Source organism: Pygocentrus nattereri, chromosome 16, assembly GCF_015220715.1.
Source record: "Pygocentrus nattereri isolate fPygNat1 chromosome 16, fPygNat1.pri, whole genome shotgun sequence".
In the NCBI taxonomy this organism is placed as follows: Eukaryota; Metazoa; Chordata; class Actinopteri; order Characiformes; family Serrasalmidae; genus Pygocentrus; species Pygocentrus nattereri.
This window is the reverse complement of record NC_051226.1, coordinates 10,216,643-10,243,490: the sequence shown is the minus strand read 5'-3', so window position 1 is coordinate 10,243,490 and position 26,848 is coordinate 10,216,643. Positions and strand designations below refer to the sequence as shown.

At 38.4% G+C, this 26,848-nt stretch overlaps 1 protein-coding gene across 1 annotated transcript in view; it reads left to right on the top strand.

Moving 5' to 3' along the window:
• The window catches only part of arrdc1b (arrestin domain containing 1b), a 68,365-nt gene extending 42,396 nt beyond the window's left edge, over positions 1 to 25,969 (top strand). Inside the window, exons 3-8 of the mRNA XM_017714829.2 lie at positions 10,906 to 10,956; positions 16,236 to 16,390; positions 16,958 to 17,140; positions 17,332 to 17,508; positions 18,218 to 18,695; positions 20,730 to 25,969. Coding sequence (XP_017570318.1) covers positions 10,906 to 10,956; positions 16,236 to 16,390; positions 16,958 to 17,140; positions 17,332 to 17,508; positions 18,218 to 18,695; positions 20,730 to 20,797 — 1,112 coding nt within the window. The 3' untranslated portion in view covers positions 20,798 to 25,969. The remainder of the gene's footprint in view (positions 1 to 10,905; positions 10,957 to 16,235; positions 16,391 to 16,957; positions 17,141 to 17,331; positions 17,509 to 18,217; positions 18,696 to 20,729) is intronic.
• The last annotated feature ends 879 nt before the right edge of the window (positions 25,970 to 26,848 follow it).

Sequence of the window (26,848 nt, the reverse complement as noted above, 5' to 3'; positions counted from 1 at the left end):
GATGGATAAGTTTTAAACAAAGTTATTCAGAGTGGTTTGACGTGAAATGTTCTGTTCTAGAGAAACTTTCCAGGTCACAGGATTGGTGATGGGAACCAGACTTCTATAGAGTTTAATGCCTTTAAAATGTACCTTAGATAATGTTATAGTTATGGAATAGCTATTTGTAATAAATGTATTTCTTAAAAATTCAGTCAGGGTACAGAGGTGCAGGCCTGGTGTTCTAACTGGTCATTTTGGACAGTAAATAAACTGGCTGCGTTGTCTTTGTAGACCTCTCGATAGCTTCCTATAATCACCATTGTAAAGAAATCGGTCAGTAGTTTCCTCTACTGTGCTCCATTTCACATCAGACCACTCTGAATGACTTTGTTTCAAAATTATGCAAAAACTTTAGAAATTTAGAAGAATCAGTGACCAGTGGTTTTCATGCTTGTGGTTACTGGTTGGATTTTAAAGGCAGCTTTCTGTCCCATTTTGCATGTGCTTCACAGTATCTTCACGTATGGCTTACTGTGAGCCTTTTGTTTGTTTGTTTCCTTCCTGTCTGTCTGCTCTGAGTGTGTCACAAACAAGTTTGAGGTTCTCTGATAACATGATTAGACTGTCTCTAAGAAGGAAATGGCTCGCTTTTCTCCGCCTGTCGCCTGCACAAGCGCTGGGAAACCTGTAGATATTTATGGCATGTATTTTGCATGTGTGGTGTTGTTGCAGAGCTTGTTGAAAGTGATGATTTCAGTGGAAAGTAGGCAGTGGTGCACAAACAGGCTTGTGTGTGCTCTGAACCAGATCATCCATGCTTAAAAACTCACGTCTAGGTTTAATGTTTAATATTGGGTCCATAGGGAGGCCTTCTGTGGGCCTCTTTGTTTATTTACTGTTTTCTTATGATTTATTGATGCACAGTATATCGTTAATCATTAGCGCTGTGTTGGCTTTTGCAATACAAAAAGCTGCAATATGCAAATTAGTTCTTTAATCAATCACAATATTTTGCTGTAAGCTGTGAGCATCCTGGCCAATCTCAGTTCAACAAAAGTGTTTCCATGATGTTTTATTGAACTAGGTATTCGTGTAAACCAAAAAATGGAAATGATATAAAATAATGCAGCTGATCTTAATGTAAGTTATAAGTGCATTGTAGTATATTGTAAGGCCTAATTCAATCACAATATTTATCAATATAATTGCCATGCTAGTATATTCTCCATATGGTGCATGATTTTTGATTATATTTTTGTTTAAAAAAATGCATGACCATGATAGCAAGCTTTATTGCAGGCTACATATGATTTCCTTGACATCAGTAAACACTATTCTAACAATTCTAAACAATGCTAACTGCAACACAATACACCACTTGCAATGATCACACGAATGTTTCAGGCTTTATCAGATACATACGGCATTTTAATTACACGGTAAATTAAGTATAGTCTTCATAATGCAAGAACCAGAGTTGTTGTACCTACACAAAAAAGTTATCTGTTTGTACGGTTCCTAAGGAGCCATGGATCTTGCAAGATGCATTTTCTCAAAAGCTCAACTGTGGGAGCAAAAATTGAACATACAAAAGCCTCCTAGCTGGTGATACCTTAGTGTAGTCTTCACAAGAGTGCAATGAAAAAACATTACCAGCTTATCTAAATTCTGTTGCTGTAAGTCTCATAGCTTCAGCAAGTGTTAGCTTGTGCTCTAATAACCAAGTATTATTTTCTGCTTTCTGTTTCACTTTCTGGTTGTTGCGACATATGATTACAAAATCGAGCTTCACGGCATTCTAGGCCTTTGTAGGGCATTTTGTTTAATAGAATTATCATGCTTATTATATTTATACTCTGCAAGCATTTTAATAACAACCTTATTTGTTTAACCTTTGGTTAAAAACAAAAGGGTTAAAATCTCAAAACAGCCCATGTAAAATTGTCCAATTCTTCAGGAGCCGGACAGAAGGCATGTTAGATAAACTACCGAAGAATCAACTAGTCATGTTTTGATTTGGACCGAAAAAATATACTGTAAATATTAGATATGTCACTACGTGTGAATACAAGCGGGAGTCGTTTTCTTACAATGGTTAGAAATGGAAAACAGCAGCAGCAGCTCCATGTGAGGGCTCTTAATTGATGATGAAAAAGAGAATAAAACTGCATTAGAGAAAAAAACTATTATACAAGGTAAAACATATGCTAATGTCGGTTTCAAGCATCATATAAAACATATGAAATGTCTTTTACAAGCTTCAAATGTCTGTTTAATGCAGCTGAAAATGGTCATATAGCACTAACATGCTATTACAAATCCCATAGAGGTATTAATTAGCTGAGATTATCATATAGGTGTTTTTTTACTGGATTTTTGACCAATAGTCATGGTTTGCCATTGAAATCTAATGACTGGTGAAAATTATTGTGGTCAGAATAAAGACTCACATTCTCAGGTAACTCTGATCAGAGTGGCCAGTTTGGTGACAGACCAAATCACGTAGCCCTAATTTATATAAAGTATATTCACTCTTACTAGGGAAATATAGAATTTTCCTTACTGTAGAGTGAGAGCTTTGGTAAGTTATCAATGCTTTCTAATGAAAAGCATCAGTACTGAAATCTCTCTCTTTGTTTTCTCTCTCTCTCTCTCTCTCTCTGTCACACACACTCACTGTCTATATAGCTATCTAGCTAGCTATCTATTTCTCTCTCTCTCTCTCTCTCCCTCTCTCTCTCTCTCTTATTGAGACTGTAGACTCTTAGTGTTCTCACCTTTGTGTAAGTGTGAGCTCTTGGCTGATGCGCTCTGACACAGGTCTGGTAGTGAGAGTGCTTGTTAGTGTACATGCTGTGGCTTGTCTTACCACCACTCTCCAGCAGACCTTTCAACACAGGGAGCCTTTCGAGGCAGCGCTGGGACAGATGTGCTGCCTAATAACTCCCCTCCAACCCTGCGGCCCAACAAAGGCAGCAAGTGTATTCCTGCACGGTGCCAGCAGCTAATGCTGTGCACCGATTAAAGGTTTGGGTTGCATGCTCCAGAGCACAGCAGTATGTATCTAGCCTGCGGCAGCACAGTGCTGAAGGCTCCTTTGCTTGTCCTCACTGCAGTGAGCTGGGCAGGGTTGGAGTGGACAGCAGTGTAGCCAGTGTCTGGTTGCAGGAGCTGAGTGCTGTCTCATGTTCTTTGTGCTTACTGGTGTGATGTATTATGTTCTACATGTGTTATAGTGGCAAGGAATATGCAGTAGTGACAAAAAGAGCAACCAAAAAGTAACCCTTAGTTATTACTATTATTTTGCTATATTATACAAATGTATATTACATAATTATGTGTTTAATTGCATAGATAAGTTGTGCAATGTGTTATGTTTACCTTCAGTTTACATTCTGCATCAACAGAATCTTAAAGGTGGGCTCTTTAAGAGCTATCATAGACAGACCACTTAAAAGCCCTGTCTAAAAAAGAAGTAAGTGTAAAGAAGCTTTTAAAAGTGTAAAGGCCCTTCAGATAGTTTAATAATTCTATACCAATTTATAATTATTCTATACCAGTTCTTACTTTATGTTATAACTTTCAAAGGTTCTTCACACTTGCAAATATCCTTCTCAGATTTTTTTATACAAAAATTGTTCTCTAAAGAACAGTCCATTGCAAGGTTCTTTAGGGAACCAAAAGTTATTCTTCTAAAGCCCTTTTTAACAATTTAGTCAAAAAAGTCATTATTTACACATGGAATGGGAAAATCAAAGGTTTTTAAAACAGAGTCTGTAAAACTATGAAAAGATACAGGGAGACTGGAACTTCTAACAACCGTGTAAGACCTGGTAGACCACTAAAACTGTAGTCATCAGGTAAACAGTACTTAAAGCTTTCTTCTTTCAGAGAAAATCAAGCTTCCATGAGAGAAGACGGCTCAGTGCAATGAGTCTGAAAGAATGTGGAGCTGTCAAGAAGCCGTTAGTGAGGAAAAACTAACAGACAAAAAAGAAGAAAAATGACAAACGAAACGGCTGCTGGTGTGAGAAGCTGAAAATGCAACCAGTTTCTATGACTGAACTTTGTGGAGGTGTGGAAAAATATTCCTGCAGATTTCAATGAGAAACTGAAAGCAAGCTTCCTGAAAATAGTGGAAGCTGTAACAAAGGCAAATGTTGGACACACTAAATACTGATAAATATTAGATTATATGTAGTTTTTGATGCTTCTGTGTAATTTTTGACTGGAAATTCAATAAATGACGAGTGGTCTCTGACTTCACTGCACAGCACTGTAAATGGAAAAAATAAAAGCCTGTATGCACAACAATAACTTTTTTATTCAAATTAAAAGGATCTCTAAATTTGAAATTTATTGTAATTTTCTACTGCTGTATTTGTAAGAGGAAATTAAAAACCCTATTTGGATTAGATAGGCCTATCAGGGGGACGTCAGTAAAAAAAAATTGCAAGTCTCAGTTATAAGACTCACACATCCGGACAGCAGTTAAATAGCTACAGGCGACGTGCATTTTGGGCTGTAATTTCGGCAAACCTGGATGTTTACATCACATGAGGTCAAATGATCCCGCTGTATTTATGTGAAAAGTTGATATTGTGTGTGTAAATAAATAATTTGATGATATTGTGTAGCTGTATGTGAATATAAAGTGTTTTATATATGGTTTTACCACCCAGACCAAGTAAATGGTTGAAAAAGTCGTCAAATGCATCCACCATTTTATGATTTGGGAAACACGTGATATGATATGGATACATGTGCTGCAAGACTAAATAATGTGAGAAGCAGTGGTTAAAGAACCATTTTTTCCAAGGCAGTGTGACATCTGCCTGGAAAATCCACCAGAATTACAGAGATTTGTATCTGGATGAGGCTAAATTTTTTTAGACGTCTGCTGACAGCAGATAATTTGGTCTGTAATTTTCTCAGGGGAAGAGAGAGAGGACGCGGCCAATCCGGATGGAAATAAAATCACAGTAGGACTCGTAAAAAAGGGAATTACCCCAGGCCTCCACATATACTTCACCCCGTCTGAATAGAGTTGAAGAGAGAAAGAAGGAGGGAGAAAAAAGGCACTTCTGGGTCCTTTTCAGTGTGATATAACACAACCCACCCTTTATGTTCTAAATGATTAACTCAGGTATTGATTAATCCAGTCCTGTTACGCACGTTCTCTGTGCCTCTCATGGTTTCTGGTGCTTGCTTTCTATTTGCATTCTCACTCTCTCGCTCTCATTGTGTTTCTCTTCTTGAGGCTGAATAGTAATGTGGTATGCAAGCTACTGGATTGATTTCAGCATTGAGGATATTAGAACTATGGGCCCCCTGTTGATCACACTGAGATGGAGCTGTTCCTGAGTGTTTCAGCAGGCCTCCCAGACTGTTTAGGCTAATGTGCTGTGGATAGTTAAGCAGGTTAACTAGGTTGAGCAGGTGGTCAATGCAGCCATCCATCAAGACCTCCTCTTTCTACCCAACTAGCCCTCAAATTAATTTTCTACTTCTCATTGACTTCGCCTTCACCCCCCTGAACTTGCACCATATGCACAGAGCATGACTGCTGGCTTGCTGAAGAAGTGTGTGGTGCTATAGTGTAAATTTAACCCTGTCAAACCGTTCTTCTCGTCTGTGATACATTCACAGACTTCGGCTTATCCATGTCAGGCATAGTTGAATGGATACGCATGTGGAATTTGAGCTTCTTTGTGTTCTGTGTTTTTTCTATCCAAAGTCCAAAGGCCACTGAAGTGTGAAGTATACTCTAGGGCCTGACCGATTTATCGGTTGGCTGGTAATATCAGCTGAAACTTTATTGTTATATCTCTTGAGTCTCGCAGTGATAGGAAAACCTAGACAGTTTTGCCACTCTCTGTTTAACTATATGTTAATGATAAAGGTTAAATAATGTTAAAGGCTGAACTAGTGAAGCCCATGGTTAGTGTTACGAAACACTATAACAGTATAAAATTATAACAATATAAAATGCCCCCAAACCTATCCTTAGCACAAGAAAACGTTTTAACACACAAAAATCCCTGATCAGAGAATACCTAGACAAGGACCAGGACTTCTGGAACAATGTGCTTTGTACAGCTCAGTAACAGCAGTCATGATTGGCACAGACCAAAAACAGATTTTGAGCACAAAAACCTACCATCTGAAGCGTGGAGGTGGAAATGTCTTGGTTGCTGCAGCAAAGCCTGAAAAGCTCTCCATCCTAGAATCGACTGTGCTTGAAGAAAATGTGTGACCATATGTCCAAAAACTGAAGCTGAAGCAGAGGTGGACCATGCAACACGACAATGACCCAAACATTCTAGTCCACCAAGTAATTGCTCAAAAGGAAAAAAGGTTCTGGAATGACCAAGTCAAAGCCTGGATCTAAATCCTATTGAGATGGTGTGGATGTTGTGGAGTGGTCTTGTGCATGCAAGAAAGCCTTCAAACATCACACAGCTGAAGGAATTCTGCATGGAGGAGTAAGACAAACTTTCTTCCAGTCGATGTCAGAGACCGGTAGATGGTTATAGGAAATGTCTGAGGTTATTTCAGCCAAAGGGGGAAATATCAGCTATTAGGGCTTAGGGTTTCCTAACATTTTTTTCCTCTGTAGGAATTGGCATCTTTTTTCATTTTGTGTTAAATAAGTGATAAAATCAAATTTTCATTGTTTTTGCAAAGGTGATGCAATTACATCAACTTTAAAAACTGTTTGAAAGAAGATAAAATATTGATATATCCATATTTCCTATAAAGTACTAAGTATTTAATTAATGTCCATATTTTTACTGTGGATGTAAAAAAAATATTTTTTTTCTATTCACAAAGACACTTTTAAAAGTATCAGTTTCTGGTTGGTATCAGTTGGTATCTGGATATTAGCCATGGAATTAACTTGGTATCGAATCAAAATGAAAATTACTGGTATTACTGGCTACCTTAACATCAATTTGAAGCCCTGAGGAGGACCCACTAGAAACTTCCCATGACCCTACTGAGAATCAGAATGACCTTCAAAATGGAGGCAGGCTTTTCCTCCAGGGGAAGGGCGGAGAGGAAGTCTGAAAGTGTCTTTCTTTTCCCAAATGACGAATAGGAGCACATACTCCAGTTACTGTGTGATGGTGAACCTCTGCCGTAATTAACTTTCACTTATGTGATTACATGCATTGTCGGTCATTAATGGACACTAATTTACACTGATAAACGAGGCTTTAAATTTACATGATTCAAATATGTCACTCGGCTTCAAAGGAAGGAAATGTGCTGCACAGTTATTGTGCTCTGAGAGCTTACACATCATTTCAATAGAGTAAAACTGACCGACATGATTACATCATGAATTCAAAGCACCATTTTTTTTTCAGTGTACAGGAAACACAGTGAACTCATGGTGACCTGTCTTGTGATTACCGTTTGATATATGAATGATTTCCAAAGATACCGCTGTGCTCAACACACCTGCATGTCAGGTCATAATAGGTTAGCTATGTATAACTTTACTGTTTCAGTATTATGCACCTGTGTTTATCTATGGCATAATAATAATAAGGCTACTCAACATCGGCACATTTTTGGCTCATTTGATCACTTCGATTCTAAAACACCCACAGAAACTCTTCTGCAGTGTTAGTCCAGATGATTCAAGGGCATAATGTATTGCATATTGGTCATATCAGTATATCATCATTACAAGTGCCAATACTATAGTAATAGTTAAGCAGGAATTCCTCAGATTTTTCTACATTTCTGGATGATCAGATGGTTAAAACTGTAAAAACAGTTATTTAGAGTGGTTTGATGTGAAATGCTGCATTCCAACGAATGTTAGCAAGTCAGAAGTGCTCACAGTGGTAGTGGAACCACACATCCTCCAAAGAAGAGATGCTTGACAGCAAGTTATTACATGAAATGGTTGTGAATATACTGTCTGAGGCCTGACATGTTGTTTTACAATAGTTTTTGGTGTAAAACAGTCTGAAAGCAGAGAGCTGCATGCAGGATGTCAAAATACTCCCTAAGGAAAACCTGGGTTTTTTATTTTCCACCATTGTAGTGTTATACACAGTACATATAAAAACTTAGAAGATGTGCAGGGTCGTGGTTTTTTAGGACAGTAAATCATTTCTGATATCTAATTACACTGTAGACATTCTGACCCTCTGGTTCCTATCAGCAGTACTGGTAAGAAATCTTAAGGAGGTTTCTCTAAAATGCACCATTTCAGATCAAGCCACTCTGACTTTGTTTGCATCTCAACGATGCAAACTATGAACTATGCTGCATTTTTTAATAATCCATTCTAATTTCCCTTTAATAACCAATATATTATTATATATAATATATATATTTTGGGGCCTTCCGCCCGAAGACTGCTGGGATAGGCTCCAGCATCCCCCCGCGACCCTGACGGAGAAGCGGCTTAGAAAATGGATGGATGGATGGATGGATGGATGGATGGATATATATTTGGGATAGGCTCTTGCAAACAGAATCCCCAAAGTCTGAAATGTGTTGATAAGCACTTGCTGTGCAAAGCTCATAATTACAGCACAGATCTCCCAAAACTACCTGCACTTCTCAAATGCAAGTCTTCTGTTTTCCTCCCGCTCAGTCCTTTTCCCCGTTCTCTGTAAAGCATTCAGCTGTACAGCATGTGCTGTGCACACACTGCCGCACTTCCTCTTTGTGTCAAATACATGAAAACGTGAAAGACAGAAAACAGAAGGCCTGTTAGATCTAGCACAGAATTAGATGCCGTAGAAAAAAAACTGCTGTAGGTCGTCAAAAATAGCCCAGATGATCTTCTGTATTGCTTTACATTTGCTATTACGACAGCAAAACTATTCTGGCTGCTTTGAAATAATCATAAACTGTCATTTTCTTTAGACTGGTTTGTGTTTTAAGATCCAGACAGCTACTTCTGCACTTTCAGAGGCGAGCACTTCAGACGTGAACTGCTTCTTCTCACCATTTCCTCTAACAGACCTCTTCCTGTCTCAGACACTCCTTCATGTAAACAGGAGGAGATTTGTGCAATAACTCTCCTGCAGCTGTAAACGTATTTAAATGCCAGCTCATAAAGCTGCTCTGTGCAGCACATTTTCAGAGAACTGGCCAGAATAAAACGCATGTGAGGTGGCTGTCGTGTACATGCATAACACATATAGCAGAGCTGTTTCTTTTAAAACTATTATTTTGTTGGTCATCCATGCAGCGCTATTTTAGAACTAGTTTGCAGTTGTTATTGTGTTGTCTGTTGAATGCATGCTACAAAACTGTTTACATGTAATTGCATAATAATAATAGTAATAATAATTGGAATAGTTATGTAATGAAATAGTTATTTACATCAATAATTATATTTACATTCTATTTACATTCTATATGAACAACATTTAGCCTTCATTTCCTTTTTTTCTAAAGAATAACAACTAAATTGCAAAAATATAAAGGTTAATTGTTCTTTACATAGGACAATGGGTTTTTATTAAAGGGGCATTCCAACCAAAAATATGCATTTAATATGTCATTTGTTGTGATGTGTCATATTCTGTAGTGCAGCAGTGCCCCCTCAGTGGTTTAACAGAATTCAAGATTTTGTATTGCTTTCAAGTTTTCATACATCACTGTTCTCACACTACAATACCCAGCATGCTTTATGCAACTGTGTTGAGAATCACTACAGTGCTCAACTAATACTGGCTGCTAGCTGCTACGCCAGGTGTCTTTAATTAAAATTCAATAAGGTTCAGTTAGAACAAATATTCTCAAGCAAATGTCCGGAACATCATAATGTCTAACTTGCATCATGATTCAGTGCCTAATAGGTAGTAGTGGACTAATAGTAGACTTATAGGTTTATCAACATCTTATGTAGGCGTCAACTGAATGCCAAATCAAATAAACTACAGTTCAGTCATATTTCAAGTATATTGTTAGCATTGTCCATCTTTTTAGAGCACGTCATGTGTGTGCATCACTCACTCAAGTCTCAGTGCTCGTCGTAATGCACAGATCTGATTGGCTGAGTAGCGTCATGTGTGATATATACAACAAATGCGATTGGTCTGTGAGTAAAGCCATACCGTAAAGGCTAGGAAAGTTACGCCGATTAAAATAGGACCACCCCGTCGAAATGAAATAATTATCCATGGTTATTGTTTATAGACTCAGGTCTGCATAGGACAGTGTCTGGGTCCGGACTCGGACTGCGGTCCGCCTATTAGTGACCTCTGTGCTACGCTAAAGAAATAATTAAGTTAAGAGATTTGTCAGGAATTAATACCACAAACTACACACACAAAAACAATGATGGTCACTCAGAACTCAGGGTCACTCGGTTTTTCATACTATTTAAACCAGAAAGTCTTGTTTTAAAGACCACTCTGACACCACTGTGGGACGCAAGTAGACATGCTTACAGCTGATGTAGTGTTTTTTTTTTTTTGGCTGAAAAAATTATTTAAATTTAAATCATAATAAAATATCCCTTTTTGTACTTATAAACAGCCCTAAGAGCCCTAAAGTTGAAAGTTTGGAATCCATACTTTTGACATAATTCCTGTGTTTGTTTCAACAAGTTGCAATTGAGAAATAATTAAACATTAGACATATGTGCCATAGGGTGCTTAGGAGGGTTAAGCTTGTTGTGTGGCCCTAGAACATCATAGTAATGTGCTGATCATATTAACTTGTTGATGTTATGATTGTATCTCAGTGTTTTACATACCACAGTGTCCAGACACACACACACAGTCTTTGTACAGCACTCCCTACTTACTCCTTACATAGTTGAGCTTGGCAAGCATTACGGTGAGAAGCCCACTATGGAGAGACTACATGCACATCCCCCACCTCACATACAAAAACAGATGACAGAACTCTTGTAACATCTCTGATTGTCTTCTCTTGCAGGTACTCTGCCACCCGGAGAGCATACCTTCTCTTTTCAGTTTCTCATTCCAGGTAAGATCAAGGATCAAGTTAAATACGAAAGCTCTTTGTGCTCTAAATTAAAGTATCTGTATCACAGTAAACTGCGATAAACTTGTGTGAGATACTATGTAAAAATTCCATGCACTCCACAGTGCAGTTCATCAGGGATGAGTCTGAATGTTTGAGACTTCGAATAGTCATGAAAGTTTTAAAAGTTGCATAGTAAAGTAGGATTTTCAATATGCAAATAAGCCTCCAGTGAACTCTGTTCTCCACCAGAGGGAAGTAAGGTCTGTCTTAAGTTTTGGTCAGAGTTTCTTATCTCTTTTCCCCAAAGAAGGAGCCATAGAAAGACTTAAAGCTAAGGGGTAACGCGCACGAGAGGAGAAGCAACATGCCGTGCCAACAGAGGCAGAGAATACAAAGTGCAGCTATGAGACATAGTAAGCATTACAGACAAAAAGCAAAGAAAATATCAGGCTCAAGCTCATTTTACACTGTACTTTTATAGATTTAATAAAGTAAAACTTTCAGTATTATTTAGCGAAGTTATCAGGTTTGTTATCAGCTAACTAACTCTTTACAAACCCGCTGTTTTCAAGGTAAAAGATACGAGGTAAAATATGCAGTGGCTAGACAAGTTTAACTTACCCATTCCTATTCAAGGGATACGGAGTGCTGTTGGAGTAGAAGATGTGGAGATAATAAGTAAATACTATGCTGTTTCTGGTCACCAGAAAGCTAACGTATCACTACAGCCCTAAGTCCAACCTTTTTTCTTTTTTTGACACCCCTGAGGATTTCAGTCTGGCCTTAGCAGTTTGTTAAAAGCTTCCAGGAAATTCGGAATCCCAAAGTGCATTTGTCATCACAGCCTGGACAGCCTTTTGAATTAGGTACAATAAACAGCAGCCAATTAACAGTTATGGCATAGAGGGGAGATCATTTGATCAGTTTTGTGATGTTAACACTGGTGTGCACATTCCTAATTTAAGTGCCTTACTACATTACTTATGAGGTTTTACTGGCCTGACTGATAATCATCCAAGTCCTATCCCATTCCCTTTCCTTCTTGACTGTTGCTGTTTTAAAAGAAGCTGTAGTTTATGTATAAACTTATAAGTGTTGCCCTTTAAGGAGGATTCAGAACTCTATTGGGAGCATTCTCTAAAGTGTTGTGCAAGCAGGTGTGAGGTCAAAAACAGCTGTAAGTCCCTGAAGCATGGTGCTGGTGCTGGTGGTGGTGGTAGTGCTGGTAGGGGCAGTTCTATTTTCAGCTCTTATCTTGTGGCACCGGTAGCAGCATGTAAAACATTTCTCATGAGTTCCTTCCTGCCCCTGCTTGATCCATTCCTCCAACCAGTCCTAGGGATGGTCACTACCTTTTAGGCCTTTCAAGGTACCAGTGAATCACTGCTGTAATGCTTCGAATCATTTGGTACCAAAGTTCAGATTCAGCCTGGCCAAATGTTTAAAAGATGTGTAAATGTTAAATCATGTGTCACAATCTGTGTCCTTAGCAGTGAATCATTTCCTGTGTTCTTAAAGTGGTGGTTTGGCTCAAAGTTACATTTAAAACGTTTTCCCCTCACACTAAGTGTAGTCGATTAGATGTAGACATGTTTAGTATCAGATAGTTGCTTCTTTAGTTTCGCCTTGAACTGCCCAGCTCAAGTTTGACGCTACAGGATATACTGTTATCTAAAAATGGACAAAACCAGTAGCAACATCCTTCCTGAAGATTGAATTTTGTCTGTACTTTTAGTATGTCATACAATGTTAGAAGTAGCATAAACAAGTCTGTTTGAGATACTTGCTTACTAAAACGTCACCACAACAATCGCCAGAGTGAGATTTTCAGGATTAAAGACAAACTTCTTTCAAGCACAGAAAACTTCCTTTGAATAATGTATCTTTAAGGTGGGATGACATTTAAAATAAATAAATAAATAAAAGTACCGTTGGACAGATACATTAGATAGGCCTGTTTGAAATGTTAACATATTTAATGGCAGTTTTAGGCCTACATGTCCTATTGACAGTTTATTGACAGACTCACTTTTGACACGTTCTTTTAAATAATAACCGATCAATGTTTGTCTGTGATGAATTGTTTACCAACAAACCTGAGATAATGGACCTACAAAAACATCAAACACCACACTGCGTTTTATATAAACAAAGCTTTAGGCTTCATTGAATGAGAAACCACTACATAGGTTAACTATTTGCTAACTAACACACATTTGTAGGCTATAGCTTAAGGCCACATTCAACAGAAGCAACATGGAATTAAAAAGAGCCCGTTGTAGCTTAGCACTGTGTCAGGAGGCTAAATATCCTAGTTAATATAGTGCTGTAAACTACTTTTAGGATGGTTTAACTTCTGCTACATCTGTTTATTGACAGTTATGGCGCTACCAGTTGAAATAAAGTGTAGTTTAGGGGGCAGTCGTGGGCTGGAGGTTAGGGAACTGGCCCTGTGACCGGGAGGTTGCCGGTTTGATCCCCAGTGCCGACAGTTTGTGACTGGGGTGTCCTTGAGCAAGACACCTAACACCCAATTGCTCCCCAGGTGCCCTGGATAGGGTTGCCCACTGCTCCGGGCAAGTGTGCTCACTGCCCCCTAGTGTGTGTGTATTCACTAGTGTGTATGTGGTGTTTCACTTCACGGATGGGTTAAATGAGGTGGAATTTCGTTTGTGGAATTAAAAAAGTATCACTTAACTTAGTAAAGGAGCCGACTCTAGAAAACCCAAAGTTATGCATCACTAAGTTGGGCCACCAGAACAAGGTGCTCTTGAATGAAAAATTTCCCCAAAAATTCCAAAGTTTCTTGTTTATCAGAAAATAAATGAACTTTTTAAGGAAAAGCATTGGCTGAACAGTTGTGTCAGTTTGTCAGTTTGTCAGTTAATGGTTAATCGGTTTATCATCAAGATCCCTAGTTCATCATGGTTTAAAGCAAGTATGCATTGATTAGGCAGTTTGTACAATACTAACTGAAACATTACTTGTTAGCTACATTAGCATCATGGCTCCTGCACAAAACTAAAAAAGCAGCCTTGGCTGATGATTACATGGAATAATTGGAATAACTGTGTCCATTTGAATTTTGGCTGAACCTTCAATTTAATAAAGCAAATAATGCAACAGCAATGGAACATGCTTTTAAAGAAGCAAGTGACCTTTCAGGCAAAGCGAAACTGTGGAGCTGCATTTGAAATAACCAATTTAAATGACACCCGTCATACCCAGCTGTGCCCTTACATGCTCTTTGTACAAGAGAGATAAAGCAGGAGCCTCATTCTCCTGTTTAAGAGGGCCATGGCATTGTATATGTTTAGACTTTAGAGATGTGGCACACCTTCTTCGTCTCAGCAGTTTGTTATCAAGCCCTTCTTGAATTGCAGCGGCTGTGCTAGTGCAGGGTAAACAATAAATTCTGCATTGCAATGGCCCTTTATGACCTGAGTTTGACTTCCTTGGATTATGATAATAGCACACTGTGCCCTCTGCTGTCAGATCATAGAACCACATACTAGAGACAAACCCCCAGCTTGTTTTAGTACATAATGATCTTTGAATGTGTAGACACTGAGTTTGTGTTATGATTTAAGCTTTACGGTAATAAAGCAGTGCTCTTTTGTGCATGACTGCTGAGCTTGAAAGAAAATTTGGAAGTATTCTGAAGCTTCTGATACATGTTCATGTATACAGACACATTTCATACTTCCTTGAATGAGAATGGTCAAGCTACTGTTGGTTCTATGCCTATGTGATCAGAGGATGTCATAGTTGGATAACCAGTGGTCATCCAGTGTAGACAGTAGCACAAAGCAGACCTTGGCCTGAGGAAAGGGTTGATGGCAACTCTGGCTAACTGACTGGGCTCTCTGTGTCTGGCTCATTATCAGTACTTAGGTTACAGTTCTAACAATAGCCCTTTCTATAAGAATGCTGTAGGCATAACTGCCTTTCAGAGGAAGAGTGGGCTGAATGCCATTGCTGAAAGTTCTTATTTGCCCTTTTCTGAGCTTGGAAGAATTGATTGAATGGTATTGATTCAAGCTTCTAAGCCTTTTGTAATGAAACAAGTAGATTAGTCATTTGGTTGATGGCACTTCAGATGCATTTGATGTATTTGCCCTAAAAACTTATTGAGCTGAGTATGGGCTTTTTGGATGAATCTGCATATTTCTGCTATATTCAGTCTTCCATTCTCCTACTCAGACCATCCGAAAGCAAACAAGCCTTCTCACATCTTTTTACTTGGAAGTTTCACTCTGTTCTTTTCCGTCTTCCTGTTTGTCTTTGTCATCCGCCTCCATTATTAGCTCCACAAAATGAGCCCCTACTAGTCACTGTCCTATCACAGTGAAGGAGGAGGCCATTTAGATCAGATAGATCTCCTCCACTGACAGAGCTATATCGAGCTCTGACTAATTAGCCCTAGTCTCCTTCTTGTGGGTCAGCTAAACCCTCTGCTTTAATTCACTACACCCACTCTTTCAGTGCAATACATCTTTTTTTCCAGATACTTTCTGTAGAAATATTAAGCATATGTGGGCTTCAAAGTCACCCCCAAGCAGTGGGGTATATGATTTGTGTTTATCTATATTCGTAGATATTATCTGCAGTAATCTGTAAGGTAAATATATAACTTGTATATAATCATGTCCAAAAGCTTTTATCTCCATTTTAAATTTTTATATATTTTGAGAACACCAGCTGCTCTTTATATTGTGTAAAAATCATGAGGAATGTGCTATATATATAGTATATATGATAAAATTGCTCTTTGCTGATTTGGAATAAAATCTATTTATGTGAACTTACATTAAAAGTTAAGAAACGTTTTTTTTTTTTTGTTGTTTTTCTTTTTGGAAATACTAAGGTTTTGTTCTGAAAGCCACAAAGATATTTCTTGATGTTTTATTTAATATTATCTATTTAAATAATTGTTTGGTGAAGTTATCTGGCCTGATGTTTGCACTTTTGAAATTGAATGAATTATGGATATTATTATATATTCCCATTATTATTACTATTATTATTGTTACTACTACTACTACTACTATTGTAACTTCTACAGTTCCATTGTTCATTATGGACACTGTCTGCAAATTTTTGTTTTATATTATTAAAAACATTATTTCTACATTTTTGAACAGTGATTCCAAACTTGTGAAAGCTAATGCACACAACTGTTTCATAAAACTGTGCTTTTAAATGAAGAGAATGTTTTAAATGTTTTGATTTTATGAATAATGAACACTGACTAACTTTAAAAACTGTGCCATTCTCAGCACATGCTCCCACTTCCTTTGAGGGCCCTTTTGGGAAGGTCATATATAGAGTCAGAGCTGTAATAGACACGCCACGCTTCTCTAAGGACTACAAGACCCAGAGACCCTTCTACCTACTCAACATGCTGAACCTCAATGAGGTGCCTGATATACAGGTGAGTAGTCTCAGCAATCTTCATTAAACACAGAATAATGCATTGGGTTCATGTGAGTCAAATGTGTACATCATTTCCACAAACACTATATCATGTCAATACAGTTATTACAGAGTGTTAGACAGAAAGACAGAATTGTGTTGATGTGATATGTTTTATCCATGTGGTAATGCTGTAAACATTGGAATCGAGTCATTTCAGTGCATTACTTTTCATGTTTCATGTAAAGTTACAGCTCTTTAGATTCTGAAAGTATATTTTCAGAATATTCAAGACAATAAGCAATAATAACATGTTAGTAATATGTTTATAGCATGTATACAGAATATAATTTAGACAGCCACTTTACACCAATTTTGGTGTAAGCATGCCTTTTGGCTCATGTTTGCTCACACTAAAGGTACTGAAATTTGGTATTGAATGACACAGATCTTTTCAGTACTCTGTAAGATCGAAGCAATTCATTAGGTACAATAAGTCTAAATAAATTTTGAAATCCATCCCCAGATATCAATAAACTAAGAATGTATTTGGTTCCCAAACACTTAAAATACATTTTTCTTCCAGCAACCCAGCTTTGCTGTGACAACTAAGAAGTTCACCTACCTCCTAGTGAAGACAGGCACACTCATGCTGAAGGCTCGCAGCGACCTGAGAGGATACACCTCAGGACAAATCATCAAACTCTCCACTGAAATCCACAACAAATCTGGAAAAGACACTGGATGTGTGATAGCCAGCCTCATACAGGTGGGAGGATGTATTTTGGTTACTTTTTAACACACAGCAAGCATTTTTTTTTACCTCTTGATTTAAAATGTTTATTATATATTTGTGCAAAGATTCCTTTTCAGCCTACTTTCTGTTTTATTTCTGAGTTTTTTTTTTAAAAACACATCTCAGTTAATATCACTGATCCCCATCTTTTTCCTTTGGAGCAGAAAGTGACCTATAAAACCAAGCGGCCGATGTTTGACTTGCGTACCATAGCAGAGGTGGAAGGTGCGGGCGTGAAGGCGGGCAAACATGCAGAATGGAGAGAGCAGATCATCGTTCCTCCACTCCCTCAGTCTGGCCTTGCTGGCTGCAGCCTCATAGACATCGACTACTTCATCCAGGTTAGTCACAGGAGGCCTCATTCCTCAGCTACTGTACATGAAGCACTTTAAAGATCATAACGAAGTTTAGTTTATTCTTGGTAAGAGAATTTTATGTATTACATAATACTCTGTATTTTATATATTACAAAGACAGCGATATTAGTAATTACGGATGCCCAAGTGATAAAACAATAACAATAACTTTCTAAATATATTTTTTATATTCATAATATTGGGTATTTTCAATTAAATGCTTGAATTATGAACACTTGCATATTAAATATACAAGGACAAAGAAAAAGTACAACCATTCACTCTCAGCAACACAAACCAGCATAGCAGTAAGGAGAGTTTTCCAGCTGGCTGTTTTCAGTGTTCAGTTTGTTGAAGAATACAAAAGGCTATGGGTTTAAAAATGTTTCAGGATGAGACAAAAAAAAAAAAAAAGACAAAAAAGGGCACGTCCTCTGCAATGTGGTGATGGTTCCGTTTTTTAAAATAAATTGTGACAAAATGTTTTTTTCTCAAATTAGATCATTAAAAGTGAGCATTATTGGCTGCATGGAGCATAATTATCAGTAAATAATGGTGTGAAAAATATACTGTATTCAGAATTTTGGCCATATTGTCCAAACAATTTCACATTATTTTCCTTAGTACAGAATGTGACCTGTGAGAGCAAAGACTACAATAAGCTGTACTATAACTTTCTAATTGCTTCTCATAGGTTTCACTAAAGTCTCCTGAGACGGTGGTCACTCTGCCCATTTACATTGGAAACGTTGCTGTCAACATGACTCCCTCAAGGCCACCTCCACCAAACCCTCTTCAGCACACTCCTTTGCCGGCCATGCAGAGTCTCAGCCCTGGACCGGTAGTCCCGAGTGCTCCCCCTGCTGAAGATGAGCTGGAGGGAGAGCAGGGTGCAGGAGGACTGGCCAGTGAGGAAATTCCTACCAAGAGCCACTCCCAGCAGGACCCATCAGGCCAGGCTCCCACCATGTCCCCAAGCGCATTCAGTCATGCTCCCAGCCAAGCACTTCCTCAGACTCAGCACGCTCAGTCAGCAGAGAGCTCTGCACCGCTGTTCTGTGTCTCCACAGGGGCCACCATCCCCTTTTTCACTGACGGTAATGCCACCCCTGTGCCCACCACCTGCCCTCTCATTCTGCCTCCTGAGTACAGCACCTGGGAATACCCACATGGTGAGTGACCTAATCTGTATTCAGTACTGTGCTCTGTTGATGTAAAGGGTGTCCCTTAGCTAAGAGCAGCATGAATTCCTGGTTTAGCTGCATATGCTGGCTTTGGTGTTGATCAGCATAACAGCTTCTGTTGCTGCTGACCAGCATAACAGCTTCCAAAACACAACATATGCTGGTTTTGCTAGTTACTTTGTTTTTCTAGCAGGGTGTGCTCTCTAAGGTAGTTTCTTAAAGGAATACTCCAGCATTTTACAGCCCAGTCCCTACCTGCTGCATCTATATTGTGCAGTTGATCACCATAGATAATTATTTCAATGATTTTCCCTGTAATTAGGAAATAACAGAAAGCCCATTGATTCTAAACATATTTATGAAAAATTAGAAATTTAAGAAAAACACATTTTGTAGAACACTTTCATTAATTCTTTACAAGGTGTATGAGGCTTTAAATCTAGGACTAGTTTTCCAAAGGAAGGAAACAAGGGCCGTACATAGTGATGTGAGCTGAGTTTTCTAAGGCTCCTGCCTGATCCTGCATGGATACCAGAAAACTTTAGGCAAAACAATGTAACGGGAATTGCTTTTTTTGTGTTTGAAAGTTGGATAAAGTTTCAAGAGCAGCTTTGGTAACACACTCTCAGTCTGTCTCATAAGAAAGTGATGTTGCCCTGCATGATGAGCTGTTGTTCATATTGTGGTGGCTGTGTGTGTGTAAAGTTTGGCTCATCAGCCTACCCATAAGTCTTTGCGTAGCCCCATCATGGTGTAAACATCAGCCATATGGCTTTAATTAGCCTTTTCTTGTATTGTGCGTTAAGCACTACATTGTTGTATGAGTGATTATCTTGTAGGGCTTGGCAATATGACAATATTTATCATTATCATGATAAATTAAATCACAGTATGTCACAAAATGCATCTCTGAGCATATTATGGATATCATTAGTACTTTAAAGGACGCCTCCCAACTACGTTTAAATACAAAAGGAGCAATATTAGACCTGTTTAATTGCATTTGGTGCAGTGTTGTATGTAAGATTGTAATGCACAAGGAGGCGGATGCATACGCATACTTTTATTATGGGCAAATCCAGGGTCATGGTCAATACAGTCCAGGTTCAAATAGCCAACACGAACAGAATGAAAGTTAAACATGATTAACAGAAACACGGGATACAAACAATGGCAAAACATCAAACTGCACACAGTGCATACAAACAGCACATCAAACATTAAACAGTACAAAGACCAGCGAAAACAAAGGGCAAACACGGGGCTTATAAAACACAGGGATAACGAAAAACAGGTGGCGACAATCAGGGGTGGAGTCACAAAACAAGGGGCCAGACTAGGAAACCAAAATAAAGAAAACACGTGGAAGATCAAAACAAAGGGATGATCAGAAAGTAAACACATGGAGTAGGGGGAGGAGCCAACTATGACAAAGATGTTGAATACAAATCTTTTGATTCATAATTTTAGATTTTATTTTTAACTTTCCTAACCTATTAGATGTCAAAAATAAGTATCATAATACATTGCATATCAAAAAAAGCTTTGGCATCTAATTTGCCAATCGTGAGGTCCATGTGAAATTATTCTGCCATTGTTTCCCAGGAGGGGGAGCACTCTGGCCACCATCAGGCTATGTTGTTAGGCAGTTAAGAGCATTACACATTTTACAGCATGCTTCCTGGTCCCGTCTCTTCCTTGCCCATATCACAGCATGCTGGGATCTCAATAAAAATGAAGCGTGAAAAAAATGACTTCAGATTATACAGTGATGAAAATGTTTTGCCTACTAAGCATGTATGGTCAATTGGGGTAAAAAAAGAATACGAACTGCCCAGTGATGTCTGTTGTAAGTGTGTAAGGTACATAGGTTTTCTGTTCTTCTGTGTGTACCTGGGCAATGTGAAAACTGCTGACTAGACATATTTTATACATGGCACAAAGGGATTATGTAGAATAACCTTATTGAGTTTAATGGGAATCTCATGTATTGTTATGCATGTTCTTCTTTCTCATTTCAAGAACCACCTCCTACTTATGAGGAAAGCTGCAGCAGCAACAACTCCAGCTTCAACACCAGCATGACGTAGATGAGCCCAGATGTTGGAAAATGCAAGTCCCTCCCCCTGCTGGACACTCTAGGCATTGCTACCCCACATTTTACCAAATCTAAACATTTAAAAGGGATCTGTTTGTGTTCATTTGATTTATATCACCAGTATTCCTTGCTCCTCAGTATGGAGAAAAGGACCCTGGACCTAAACAGGGAATGAGTTTATCAGTGCCTGATTATGGTAGCACTCCTGAACAATGAAATCTTCTGCATTTATATGAAAGGAAATACCAGCATCTGTGATGCCTTGATATGAAAGTTATACACAGAATCTGTCTTTCACATAGCCAAGGCTGGCCTTCTGTGAAGCTTGCTTCTAAACACAGGCTTAGTAAAATCTACATGACAGCTTCTGTTGGACTGACACAGCTTTAAAACAGAACCGTGGTCTCTCTGAGATGTTGATCTGAACTCTTAGAGGAACATTCGCTCAGGCCATCGTAGCGTCAGTCTGCAGACGGTATGTTCTGGAAGGACTGATTATTGATAGGTTACCATCATCACTGTTACAGGAAGTCATGGTACATGTCCTCCTTCTCATCACTGAGCTGGTATGCGATCTGTTCTGTAACAGTATAGTCGGTCATTCTGAGCTTGTTTACACCTCGTATTAACATGTGTTTCATGTCCAGGTTGTATCTGAATATACTAAATTTCATTTATTAATTGACCACCTCCAAAAGTGGCGTGAGTGATCCAAGTGACACCTGGCTTTGATGCGATCCTGTTAAATCTGAAAACGCCTGTTGATGCAAGGTGTAAACAGCCTCTCTGGGTACTGAAGGCACGTTAAGGTGTAGAAAAGGTTGGTTAGACAGGTAGATGGAGGGGGAGCAGCTCTTGCTACATTTCTACATTTCTACCTTGGACATTGACCAATTGCGAGATTTTAGGAATATGTTGCTTATCCCACAGTTATTATTACATTCAGTAGATTTAATTAATTCCTTCAAAAAAATGGTCTGTTATGTAACACTTTAATTTGCTACATAAAGTTGACATAACCATGCCATAAACATGTCGTGGCAGATGACATGTCATATGCTGTTTTGGGTTTTTCTAACAGATAATGCCCCGTGTTATACAACAGTCATACAACAAGCACAATCTGATTGGTTGAGAAGCATTTTCACAAGAACCGTATTATTCCACTGAACAGCAGTCGTTAAGTAACGAATGCTTTGCAGCCATTGCACATTTCTACATTGTATATGCAACTTTCTCTCCTCGAATTGTCAAGAAATAGACATTTAACAATGATTAAACCTACATTTTCTCACTCCAGAGAAGACGGAAAACAAACTGCAACCAACTATATTTCAAAAATGTGTAGTTTTGCTGAACATAATGGTTTGAAAACACACATCACTGGCACTTTATTCACTTAGTCAAAGCTTTATTTCATGTATTTAGCTTATTTAATGAGAAATCAAGGAGAAAAAATCAAATATCCAATGAATTATGTAACATAAACCCAATTTTACCGCACTGTCTGTAATGCAAAAGGATGCTACTTTTTTAATGGAAGGAATTGCCCATTTTAAAGCACATTTAATATAACATTCAGGGCTTCTTTGCCTTACTTTTTTGGTTTATTTCGCAGGACTGTTCAATATCAGCATTACAACACCGGAGGTTGTGTGTTATCATGAATAACATCACAGGCCGTGATAATGTCTGACTGAAGGTACTAATGTTGTTTAGTTGTAGGTCATCACAGCTGTGATATTATTCATGATAACACGCCCTCTCGTATTCTGGTGTTTAAATCTAACAGTGTGACCTTTACTGTTAATTGTTATTACAGGTGTTAGAATGTGTATCGTCATAACAACCAGGTAATATTAACATGACCTGTTGTATTATTGAACAAACTCAGAATGGCATCTGTATGACATGATTGTGGCATGACTATGACTGTGTGTTCCAGTAAAGTGTTACCTGATTCTGTTCAGCGTTCAGGGTTCGGCTGTGTCACAACCCTCTGCATGTGTTCTAAACTCTTGAAGCACCCAAACAGTGAGTGAATGTGTGGGGTTAAGTTGTGATTAGTGTCCTACTGACTGACTGTGCTGATGTCCATTATCTTTTCAAGAAATGTTTCCGTAGCTGGAATGTAATGCATGGAAATCCACTGAAATTCGATGCAAGTCCCAAATGTATGTATATTATTATGATTTATTTTTTATTTTTTTGGATCGAACCACAATTAATGGAGGTATAAAAGGAATTCCCCAGTTGAGGCCTTATGCTATGATTGCTGTGTACAACGTTGATGGTGTTCCTCCTGTATCTTAAGTATCATTAATTCAGACCCTTGAACTGTTCTTTTATTAACTACTAGAATAATTGAAGCACAAAACGGCACTTTTTAACAGAATTTTTTTGTCAGTGTGTGTAGATTTGACTATGTAGGTGTGAGTCAGAGAGACCCCCCCCCCCACCTTCTTCCAAAACTCCACTGAATGTACTATTAGCTGTAGATTCACTTTAGCCTTTACTGTGATTTTCTCTATAGTAGCAGCCCTTCTGATTCACATTCAATAGAGACATTTTTATTCTCATGCAAACTCATATATAAATGTGTATATGTCATGTTTCAATCTGTTCTGAATATTGAGTGAGGAATGTTACTCATCACTATCCTGGTATATCCGTGCGCCTCATTTTGGATCACCGTGTGCAGGGTTTTTACTCTACAGTGTTCAGTACTGTGAGGGAACAGTACTGTCTCATTCAGAAATAAAGCATATTTCATGGCATAGAGGCAGAACTCCTTTAATGGTGCAGACAAACTTCTCACTGTTCTCTGATCATGTTCCCGAGAGAATCACTGTGTTGATGAAGCATTTGCTCAAAAATGTGACAAAATACAGAATTTTAATAAGTTAGCAAATATAGAGGGTGGACAACAACATGAAAAAGAGCAGTGACTAAAGGCGTTCTCTGAGTGTCTCATCGACACTTCAAGCTGTAAAACATCCGCAAATTCTTACAAATTCTAAATAGTGCCGTGTACAAACAGCAGTGCTGCCAACCAAGAATTTAAAGGGACATTTAATATGTTTAATGTCTCCCTTAAACTCGTTGATTTGACAGAATTGTGTATTCTCTTTGTGTTTTCATCCATCAGTGTTCTCTCGCTACAATACCCAGCATGCATTGCATACAGATATGTCATACAGATGTTGGTGATCAGGGGCCGGATACACAAAAGTGTCTCAAGAAGGTGAATCTGCTTAAATATGTGTTTTTTCTTAAATTCATTCTTAAGAAAAAAGTTAGGAAAAGTGCTATTCGTCATATAACTTCTTAAGAATTCTCTTATTTTCTTTTCTGAACTGTTTTCTTAAAAATACTTCTAAGAACAAGCGGTATTCTTGACCACATAATGTTCTTAAATGTGTTCCTCAGACTTGTCTTAGGCTGTAAGTGTACATCTAAATTTATCACTGACGCTGCCTCTGCTGCTCCTGCCTATCTTCATCCATCACTCCACAATTATCATATTTTCCAAGGAGGATTTTTTTTTGTTGGCTGTTTTTTTCCACCATCACCTCTAGTTGTTTGTTAAATGTTTTAAACACTTGGTTTGATGTTTTTCCTCCGTTTTGCTCCTCTGAGTGGATAAAACTAAATAACAGAAATTACAATACAGATTCAAAATCTATCTCATTTGATGGTACATGATCAAACGCACCATAGCTGACGTGAGAAAGCAGTGATGATTTTCTTAAGAAAATCGAAAGATGATCTTAAGAGAATATCTGAGAACCTGTTGTTTTTTCAAGAACAATGCCTATGAACTTCTTAGTGTTTGTCTTTAGAACCTTTGCAAGTTTTTCCTTAAGAAAGCTTTCGTGAATCCAGCCCCTGGCCTGTGCATAGACATTTTGGAGGGTAGCCTGAATGTACATAACCCTTAATAACTTAAATTGCAGTACATGGCAGGTATGTACGCCCCTGACTGTCTAACTCCTAGAGGGGGCACCAGAGAGCGATGGAACTCAAGGGATCCAAGCTCTATCCCCAGAATGAGGCCATGAATGATGGCGGTGACTGTGTACTATGCACTATGACCAGGATGGGTGCAATCTGAGGGCAAAAGGGTAGGGGCACCGGTGTCTGCTGATGTTTATTTTTTTTGTGTGTTGTGCAGTTATGTAAGATCCTTCAGTATTGGCCAGCTAGCAGGGGAACAAACAAAACAACTTGCCCTTTTATTATCCACCCCAAAGCACTTGCAGTTTTTCAAAAGTTCCTCCCACCTTCATGAAACAACATCAGAAGGGGGTTGTCCTAATCTTTGAACTGGAACGTCTCGCTCTGCTACTACTGTGGCAGTGATGTGAATAGGCATGTTTACAGCAGATGTAGTGATGTTTAAAGTTTTCATTTTGCCCATAGTGCCCTTTTAATGTGTAGCAACACAGTATTCACACACATCAGCACATTCAGTGTAAACCTTTCAGAGTCAGTCTAGTGTGCTTATGGCCGGAATGTATGACAGGTCTTCCATTTCCACAGTCAATATACTAGTGTATCAAGCACAAACTAGACCTTGGAACACTAAGACAAAGTAATATGGTGAGACATTTACATCTGCATAGTTCTTGGTGTTTTCATTATTTTGTCCACCCTCTCTATCAGCATGGTTGGGAACATGCATCAATACCACTCAATACACAACAACATGCCTTAAATATGAATACAATACTTAATCTAGTCCTAGCAAGGATGGATGCTATTCATTTTATCTCAGTAAAGACTTCACACTTGTTACTCTGAAAGAAAGAATTACTCAAAAGTGGAATCTGCAGTAAAGTTGTTTCATCTTGGGTTCAAACTGACACACTCGATGATTTGGCTGTCATGCTTTACTTTTGACCACCAAAGGTTCTACAGCTTTATGACTTTCCTCGTTTGTCATCGTGTTTTACTCTTCGTTGATTATGGGTGGCCTGTGGTTTTGTATTTTTCTATTGGAAGCAGTGATTATGTGTATATGGTCTTATCTTTTGAGAAATGCCTGATGCTTGTTAGCAGGATTTTGGAATACAGTAGCACCACTGTGGTTCAGTGTCATAAAAAAAAAAGAATTCAAATTGTACAGTGTACTAATAAAATCTCATCAGCCTCTATCACTTTACACGCTGTTGTGTATTTTATTTAAAGGAGCCAAATCCTGCCTTTTTCCTGTTTTCCTTACGTTTGTGTGGTTTTATGCACCTTAATTAACTTTCCAATGAACTTTTTTTCAATTTTTCATGGAACTACAGAGGCTGTTCTGTTACTGTGCCTTTAAGACATTACCTCTGTCACCTAATTACCTCTGTTCTGATTGGCCGCCCTGTATTGTGCACTCCTTATACAGTGCTCTCCTCAAATATTGGCACCCGTTGCATATGAGCAAAAACGGGCTGTAAGAACATTATTGATTGCTTATCCCTTTGATCTTTCATTCAGAATTCTAACTTTTATTTGAAGCGTAATAATAAGTAAAAGAAAGAATCTAAATCTTATCATGAACCAAATACTTTTCTTAAATCTATTTCTGCCACAACCGTTGGCAACCCTAGAAATTCTTATGAGTGAAATCTGACTGAAGCGTGTCACCATTCACATTTTATGTTTTAAAGTTTCACTTTAAACTTCCTGTTTCACTGGGGTATAAATATGAGGTGACACACAGGCCAAATTCCCTTAGTTATCCATCATTGTGAGAAAGACCAGAAAATACAGGAATGATGCGTGACGAAAGGTTGTTGAGATGCGTGAAGAAATGGCTAAAGAGTTGAAAATGCCCATTTTCACTCTCAGGGCAATAGATAAGAAGTTTAAAGCAACTGGAGATGATAAGAATCTGCTGGGAAGAGGACGTGTATCTGCATTGACCCCACACACAATGAGGAGGATGGTTTGAAAGGCTAAAGAATCTCTGCTGGAGAATGGCAGACATCAGGTCTTGTGGTCAGAACACTTTTCAAACCGCAATCAGACACCACCTATATAACCACAAGTTTTTTGG